The 9,570-nt window shown below is 42.1% G+C and overlaps 1 protein-coding gene across 5 annotated transcripts in view; it reads right to left on the minus strand.

The window, feature by feature from the left end:
• usp43a (ubiquitin specific peptidase 43a) overlaps positions 1–9,570 on the minus strand; it is a 238,101-nt gene that overhangs the window by 60,211 nt on the left and 168,320 nt on the right. For 4 of the 5 annotated variants that reach the window (XR_012407383.1, XR_012407384.1, XM_073953089.1 and 1 more), the window contains exon 8: positions 6,782–6,944. Coding sequence is in view for 3 of the 5 variants with exons in the window: in XM_073953089.1 (XP_073809190.1) it covers positions 6,782–6,944 (163 nt within the window). In the remaining 2 variants the exon portion in view is untranslated. 5 annotated transcript variants of the gene reach the window in all.

The following is a 9,570-nucleotide window of genomic DNA, read 5'->3' on the forward strand; positions in this document are numbered from 1 at the left end:
GGCGGCGGTGCGAAGCTCGTAAGCCTGGGTTGGACCCACCCTCGTGCAGCTCAGCCAGCGCCTGCGCTTGGTAGCGCTGGTAGGTGGCTATCGCATGCAAGGCGGAAGCAGCCTGGCCCGCAGCTATGTAAGCTCTAGCTCCGAGGGAGGTAGATAACTTACAGGCTTTGGATGGGAGACGAGGCGAACATGCCAAGAAGAGGCGCCGCGCGGATTTACCGCCATCGCGCACTCAACCTGAGGAATCACCACATACCCCCTGGCTGTTTCACCGTCAAGAGTGGTTAGGGTGGAGGAACACGCAGCACGAGCAGAAAAAAGTGCTTTACAAGACCGCGTGAGCCTACTGTGCACCTCCGGGAAGAAGGGAACGCCCCTCTAGTCGGTCCGGCCGCGGAGCTGGGGGATAAACCATCTCCAACCCACGGCCGAAGCAGCCCGGGAAAGCACGGCTAACATGTCCGTTTCAGGATCCGTAGTGACAGCGCTCACCAGCCCGAAGGGGGCGAGCGGGTCTGGATCATCGGACAATGAAAGCCCACCCTCCGATGCCGCGGTGGACATCTGGTCTCCGGTGTCATCGGGCGTAAGGGCTACCATCTGTTAGACGGATCGCTTCCCCCGCCCGAAGCTTGGATGGAGCGCTTAGAGGAGCGGGAGGTCCGCGGGCCCGTGGGCGACGGATTATCTCTCGCTGAAACCCTCAGATCTGCCCGAGTGCCCGCTGCAGAGCAGGGGACAACTGGGGTGGTTCGCCCTTTTGCAAAGGCTAACCGCGATCTTGCGCAACAGTCATGGCATCGCAATGACGACATGAACTGCCCGCGAGCAGCGCATTAACATGCTGGACCCCCAGACATGTAACACAGTGCCCGCGCCCATCATCCGAGGACAGGAAACCACCGCATCCAGAAACGCACAGTCGGAGCGCCGTCCTGATAAGGACGTGCTGCACGACTGTGTTGCTCTTTCTGTGAAGTTTGCAACTTTATACGCACCGCTCTGGAGGACCGGACCCAAAGAACGCCAGGCAAGGGAGAAACCCAGCTCGACCGTCTGTCACTGCGTGTACACACTCTGGACCGGGAGAATGCTCTCGTTCGCTCAGAATCGCTGGTCACAGCAGGAGGAACCCTCATCGACTCGATCAGAAAGTCTCTGAAGCGAAAAGGATAGCGTCTGCTGGCGCCAGGTGAGCTTATATACTCAGTTGATTGCTTATGCCGCTCACCTTCTTAATTGGCCCGTTCAATACTCTTTCAGACGAGTAGCTTCTGAACCGAACCTCCCAATGCGTGGATTTTACAATCAAATCCACTTATAGTGCTGAAGTTCCCCCCGAAGGGGAACCTAAATTACACTTTCAGTTTTGATCGCAGACATAAGACCAATACATTAAACGAATCTGTTAGGTGTCTACTTTTTGTTGTGTACACTCACAATGACAACAATTTTTCACTATTATAGAGTACTTTATACACAGGGTGTAAAAGTCAGCTTTTACAAGTCTTACACCCTTTACACAGTTTTTTGCACAGTTGTGCCCTGATTATGTCTTCTGTACACCACGCTTCATGTGTAAATTCAACTAGTATATAAGCTCTCTTTCCTCAATCGTAGACATTTTCACAGCACTATGAGAGTGTACTTTATACAATGTATACTGTACCCAATGTTTCATGTGTAAATTCAAGGGCATGTTTTAAGTTATATGTAAAGTTTATTTATAAGTAACCTTAGCAGTAGATTTGCTATATTTACTGTAAATGTATATAGTTTACAGAGTTTTATTTCAAATTGTAAATTGTATTTTAAATAAAATGAAAAAAAATGCTAACTTGTTAGTTTCTCAGATACTTTCTTGAAACTCTTCCCTCTTAAGCCTCATTTATACTTCTGCGTCAAGTGACAGGCGTAACCCACGGCACAGGCAACGCGCATTTCCTGAACACTTCCGGAATGTACAAGTGGCTCAAACTCGCTCATTTTGAGGCAGGAACCGGTGGACGAGCAGTAACTTTAACAATGAGGTAAACACAAAACAAAACTTTCCATCCGGAGCTCCTTCACAGGACTCCACACTTGTAAACAATCGCTACATTGGGTTCGCGCCATTCGCGCGGCTCTCGTTCCTGCCCCGACTCGTCAGCGATACCAAGCCGACCAATCACAGAACTTGCGTTACGCGTTGTTGCGACGTGTAGTTACGTTTTTTGAGAGGTGCACGTCAGTGACGGCCACGGCCACGGCGAAGGGCTATGCGTCAGCGCCGTAGCATACGCCGGTGTTTGACGCAGATGTATAAATGAGCCTTAAGTCGCATACCTGTCTGATGGCTCATTATGCAGCTCATTATGCAGGTCTTTTTCTTCTCAGGTGTGAATCACTGTATTAGTAGTAACAGCTCACGCTTTCTCGCATTGACCATTTTCACTCAGAAAATGACTTTTGAAAGTGAAAGTGAAATTTGACTCATTATATTGTTTTTTGAGCAACTAAACAAGATTGTTTTCACATGATTTTGAAGCAAAAACACTAGGCTACAAGATCCAGTTCTCTAAAGTCTTGTGAACAAATGTTCTTTATGTGTTTCACGCCCTCAGTGATTTAAAAAGTTTAGTTTTTGACTAACCACGCATAAACGTTTCTTTCTCAAAAACACAAACACGTACATACATGCTGCTTAGGTATTATTGTAGCCCAGCTTCTGCAGTTTACAGTGTTATCACTATTAGCAATTAATATGTTTTTAAGATACTGAAAACAACACAAATGTGAGTGCATGTCAAAACTTCTCCAGAGCCCAAAAACACCCTTAAGTAGGTCGCACACCAGAAGTGCCGCTTGGCACAGCGCACATGATAGTTTAAAGTATCACACACCAGGCGCGCACATTCGCACGATATTTAACATAAAACTAATCAGATGGCACTCTGTGGCGCGGCTGAAATATGAACAGCATCCTGAGTCATGGCTGGACGCCGCCGACAGCCACAGACCTGATAGAAACCTATGTTTAGAATTCTAAAATGCATGGCGCTGCGTGGCACTACGCGACGCGTCGCCGAGCTGCCCTTCTGGTGTGCGACCTGCTTTAGACCCCTGCGGGTTAATTGTGAAAATAACTCTCCAAAAAAACATGAATCCCCATACTCTTGTAGTAGTAGGCCAGCTTGACAGTCTAAATGGGGGGATTTAAGTTGCAGAATAAGTTGCAGTTGTTTGTTATTTGTAATCTGGTAAAGCATTATAATGCATAATCGTCAAACAAACAAACAAATAGCTTTCCACACACACTTTCAAAGTAATTTTTACAGCTACACATGACCCAAGCTAACGTTTATTTCAGACTGTTGTTTGAATGTTTTTAAAGCTGCAAGGGGGTAAAGGGGTTGTTGGGGGATTCAAATAACAAACAAATAGATTTGTTTTTCTTTTTTGCTGCACATTTTGTTCAGCACAAAAAGGAAAAGAATGAAGTTAAAATACTGTAACCAATTCACCTTCACCTCTGAACATATTAAACCTATGCTTTTTATACAACTCCTTAATCTTTTATTGCAAGCATAATGGCTGTTTTTTGATCAAATTTGGGCCAGAAACTGCAGGTATCTGCCATTATGGTGCAGCACATCACTTCCTCTCTCTCTCTTTCCCCCACCCTTCCTTAGGCCCTAAAATGTCATCTTGACATTTGTAGGTGTTTCAGGGGAATATCCGTCAACTGTTTCCACCCACAGCCCAGTGTCCGTGGCTAAGGGAGCCAGGCTGTGTGTGTATGTATGTGTGTGTGTGTGTGTGTGTGTGTGTGTGTGTGTGTGTGTGTGTGTGTGTGTGTGTGTGCATGTTTGACTGACAGCTGGAGGTTAGTGGGGAAGACTGTGGCAGATGCAACTCTCCCCAGAGTGCAGATGATCAGTGGAGCTGCAGGTGGAGCAGGAGAGAGCATTCCTGTGCTGCACTACACTTGCTTGGATTAATAATTCTGATACCGCTGACTGATCCAACTTGTATAAATTAATGTCTTTCTACAACTCTAAATGACGACTCAAGGAACAATGTGTGCGGGGTAAATAAACAGTGAAGGCAATATAATTAGCCCAACTGTGAAACTTACATTTGTAAAAATACTATTTCCTAAGTGCTGTATAAAAGAGAAAAGTTTTACGACACTTTTTTAGACTACTACTAGTATTTAGTTTAAAGTAACTAGATTTGGATCTTCTTTTTAAGCTAGAATAATTAGGCAAGTCTTTGGATAACAGTGGATTGTTTTGTAGCCAAACAGAGAAAAAATATTAAGGGGGCTAAGAAGTGATTTCTAAATTTACTTTGACTTGTGTTTCATAGCAGACAATACAACATCACATTATTTATTGTGTTCCTCATGGTGTTTGTTTTTTTAATAAACACGTATTCCAAATTTTGGTTTTTGCAACACATTTAAAAAAAAGTTGGAACAGTAAAACATTTATCACTTTGTAATGTTGCCATTCCTATTTACAACACTTAAAAGATGTTTAGGAACTGAAGACAGCAAGTGATGTATTGTTTGAGGTTTAATTTTGGCCCATTCTTCCTGCTAACAATTTTAAGATGGGCAACAGTACGGGGTTTTCATTGTCGCACAACACATTCTCTATTCGGAGACAGGTCACGACTGCAGGCAGGCCAGTCAAGTACCTGTATCCTGTTCCTCCACAGCCAGGACATTGTAATATGTCCAGTGTTATGTCCCCGTGTTGTTTTGAGATCATGATTATTTTCTCCTTTAGCTAGTCTCTTTCTTCTCTTGCTTTCATATCTACAGTTGCTTCCTATTGGCTCATGCTGCTCAGCGGTTTGCTGTGTCCCTCTTGACGTCATCATAGTGTCTCCAATCACACCAGTGTGTTACATTTTGGTATAAATTCAGAATCCAGAAACCGGGCCATTAGAATAGGTTGTTTTGTTTTCATCATTTCTATTGTTTGGACACCACCCGTGCCTCATTTCTTTAACTCTCCCATCTACCTGTTTAAACATTTTGTGTTCCATTTGTTGCCTTTGATTTTCAACATATTTTTTGTAGATATTTATTGTTCTATATATACATACATTTTTTTTTGCACGTATTATCACTATGTTTAGTAAATAAAACTCATTTTTTGTTTTTAGTTATTTGTGGCATTTTTTCCCTCACTGGTTGATATTGTGTGTTTGCTTATGTGTATCCAAAATGAATGTTACTCTCCTCCCCCTTGACTGACCACCTTTGAGATCATAACAATAAATGGGGGTTCGCCCGGGATCTAAAAGGTTCCCAAATCATTTGGAAGTGAAACCATAAATGCATCCACATGTATATCTTGAGATTTGGGCAGTGTATGTGTGTGTTTGTGAGAGATGATGCTGTTTACAGTCACTTAACTGTTTAGGCATTTCAGGCATTATGGCAGCATTTGATCTACAGGCCTTTATTCTCAAAACAAGTTGAGCAGTGCAGAAAAGACAAGCTACTGGTTACTGAAAGCCATTATCAAATTGCTATTAAAAAAACAGGCTTTGAAGAGAGATATCAAACGATTGGTTGAGGCATGCTTGGTTGAGCTGAAGGGACTGCAGTGGGGTGGTGAGGATGGTGTGGGCGTTTGACATTTCACTATGGAGCCATGGCCTGCTGATTCCTTGAATAAGTGAGGTGAAGATTTGGTTGGAGTGGTTTTGCATTGTCTTGTTGAAATATGCATGGGTGTACCTGAAAAAGAAGGCAGCATTGTGCTCTAACATCTCTTATGTACTTTTCAGCAGTAATGGTGCCATCACAGTAGTGCAAGTTACCTTTGCCAAGTGCACTGACACAACCCCATAATATTATCCATCCCAGATGCCTCCGAGCCCAGAGAAGTCAACAGCACTGAACACTGTTAACATAGGGCTTCCTTTCAGCATAGTACAATTTTCACTGATATTTGAGGATGTAACAACATATTGTGGTACTTGGTTTTCCAAAGCAGTCCAAAATAGCCAAAGTTTGCTCCTAAAGGATTAGAACATTTTGGATGCTGATTTTGTACCAAATCATTATTATATTTACAGTACCTGTTGATACCACCTGTTTCAAGTCATCATTATTTGACCAATTTGACCAATCGTTATTTGACCAATTTACCTGATTACTAGCCCTAAATTGCTCCTGTTACAAATTATTTTGTAGTGTGTTGCAGGTCTGAATGTCAGGAAACAATGTATATTTACAAATGAAGTTAACATGAAATATTTTGTGTTCACATTGTCTGCAATGAAATACAAGTCTATGATTTTATATATTAACCTAAAGCAGGGGTTCTGGGGGGCCAGTGTCTTGCAAAGTTTAGCTCCAACCCCAAACAGACACCTGGACTAGCTAATTAAGCTCTTTATTAGGTATTTTAGAAACCTCTGTGCAGGTGTGTTGAGGCAAGTTTTTTAGCAAAAATCTGCAGGACACTGGCCCTTTAGGACCAAGTTTGGAAAACCCTGCCCTTAAGTTTGCATTAAACAGGTGAACAGAAACATATAATGTAATAAAATAATATTGTTTAAATGATCTTTCAATGTTAAGTATGCAAGTCAGTCAAGTTCACACAATATTTTAGGCCAGGATTAATTTTAAACAATACTTAACTGAGTCACTGCTCCGACTCACCTAAACTCACCTTGAACCTCCAAGAAAGGACTTAAAACTGGACTTAAATGGTTTAACTGACAAAAAGAAAAAGATGACCAACAAGACAGTGATAAGACACAGTGCTTAAGTTACCTTGTAGCCTGTTGGCCAGAGCCAGCAACATTGCAGATTAAGAGAAGGACTTTTGAAGAGCCCCCATGATTCAAGAATTCTGTTGATAACGTCCCTGATGGCGGTAGCCTGTGACCTTTGAAATCTGCAGTGTATGGGGAGGAGGGAAGGGAGTGATGATACCCTATAAAAGAGAAATAGAGGAAAGCATGCTGATAAACATGTGAACATAGATGGAACACAGACAGCTCAAGCATACAGCATTTCACTTTCTTCAGCACTAGGCTAACTCAGGGGTCTGCAACCCAACATGTTAAAAGAGCCATATTGGACCAAAAAAAACAAAAAACAAATATGTCTGGAGCCGCAAAAAATGTTAAGCCTTATATTAGCCTTATAATGAAGGAAACACATGCTGTATTTATCTATGTTACATTCCTGTACATTTCTGTGTTGCGTAATTATTTATATATATATATATTTTTTTTTTTCGCTAGTCTCTTTCTTTCTCTCTCTCTCTCTCCGTGCTCGCTTGCTCTCTACCTCTCTCCCGCTTCCACCTATACAGTGGCTCCGATTGGCTACCGCTGCCCAGCTGTTTGCCGTGCCCCCTTGACGTCACCCAAGGTCTCCAATCCAGCCGCTGCCACCGTGGCATAAAAGTGGTGACAGGACGCTACTCTGGAGGCCCTGAATTTCTGTGTTGTGCTGTGTGTCTGTTTTTTTTGATATATGTCTACTGTGTGTTACAATTTGGTATCTGTCAGTTATTTGTTCTCCATTTGTCTACCGTCGATGTCATGCGCATCTGAGGTTGGAGAGTGGGACAGGTAAGAATGTCGTGCGACATACATTGTGCACAAGTAGTTTGAATTTCTCTGTATTAGACACACTAGGTAAGGGGCGTGCTCCACCCACTGTACTTTTTGTTTTCCCATCAGAGATCAGCGTAGGTTAGGTAGTGCGTATTAGACGCGAAGATTCTTTTCAATAACTTCTGCATTTTTATTTTGGATAGATAGGGTAGAGATTGGGCCAAATAGATTGCTTTTGTTTTATTTATTTTTATTGTTTGGATGCCGCCCGCGTCTCATTTCTCCAACTCTCCCATATCTGGTCAAACATCTTATGTCATTTGTTATCTGTGAAATTCAATGTCTCTTTGTAAATATTCAAGAATCTTTCTATATACATTTTTTTTGGCATTCATTATTATCACTATTTTTGTAAATAAAATCACGTATTGCATTTAGCTGGTCTTGGTTTTTGTCCCTCATTTATTGATGTTGTGTGGTTGCTTATGTGTTTCACCCAAGCGGCAACCTCCTGCTCTCCCTCAGGAAGCCAATACGGAAGTAACTAAAACTGCAATTCATCCGAAATTCCGCTAGTCCTGGCCGCTCCTGGCTCCAAAACAGAGCAAATTTCAATTGAGCCCACTGTTAGAATGGCCAACTTTACAGCAGAAAAAAAGGTGTTTACAGCCTGGTACAAAAAAAGATTTTGGTTAATACAGCTAATATTACCCTTCATGACAACTGTGAGGGGGGTGAATTTTTTTAAAACTTATCCGTTTCCTTTATATTAAGTTATATTAAGTTTGCATAATTAAGGGAGTGGCCACTTGAGTGACAGCTAGGTCTCGCTGGTCGCCGTCACGTCACCTCAGCTGAATCCTGCAGATTAGCCACTGAACTCGGCATATTTATCGTATTTCTGTGTTGTTTTATGTGGCTTTACACAGTCAACTGCCTTTTGGACTTGTTTCCCACAATTATTAGATGGCATGGCATGCTGAGTGCACTTAATTGTGCTCACAAACCATTCACGTGGCCTCCGTTTCCCATGTGAGTAAAGTTATATGCTTATATACCATCTCTGTACATGTATTTGTTTTATTTAAGATCATTTATCGTTTATATTTATATTTAGAGCTGTAATGCACTCCAGAATCTGTCAGATTGATTAGCTGTAGGCTCTAGATCAGTCATCTGAAGCGTTGTCATACAGTTGTCATGCTGGATTTCATCAATAGTCTTACATTTACTAACACAGACTATATCTGAAGTGTTTGTAAGTAATTTGCGTTTTCCTCCTGTTGAAAAACGTCATAAGAACAATGTTTAGTGGCTCAATGTATTACAGCAGTGTTTTTAAAAGTCTAAACACTTTATTGATATAGTGTACAACCAAGCACAAGTGGTCAGAACACAAACGAGTCACAGGTGATAAAGTATAAAGCGTTTCTCCCAAAGTAAAGTGTGTCTGAACCAGGTCCAAGCTAAATGCTAGCAGGTGTCTGTAGCTCCGCTCACTCTCCGCCTCTTTGCCCTTGTTTGGTATCCCGCCGTGGGTGTGATGACGCGTGACCAAAATGGCGACGGTTGGCCGCGCCTACTTGTGGCTTCTTTTGCGCTCTTCAGAAACCTATGGGTGACGTCACGGACACTACGTCCATATATTTTACAGTCTATGGTTTCACCCAAAAGTTAATGTTACTCCTCTTCCCCTTTATTTAACATCTTTTAAATCGTAACAATCTATATTAGCTATATTAGCCTACTATAAAAATGACTAAGTTGGCTATAAATACATAATGAGCCTTCAAGATTAAATAGCCACTGAAATAAGGTGGTTGGTGTTTATTTCGTTGTCATTTAAACACTTCTGCACAGCCTCTGGTCTTTCAGTGGTATTAATTTGATCATTTCTTCTTGCGGCCCATCAGAGTTAACATGCATAAAAGCGCGTTGAATATCTGTCACATCACAGGCAATTGAGTATGCTGGCACTGAATTAATGTCTTTGGT

Source organism: Danio rerio, chromosome 6, assembly GCF_049306965.1.
Source record: "Danio rerio strain Tuebingen ecotype United States chromosome 6, GRCz12tu, whole genome shotgun sequence".
In the NCBI taxonomy this organism is placed as follows: Eukaryota; Metazoa; Chordata; class Actinopteri; order Cypriniformes; family Danionidae; genus Danio; species Danio rerio.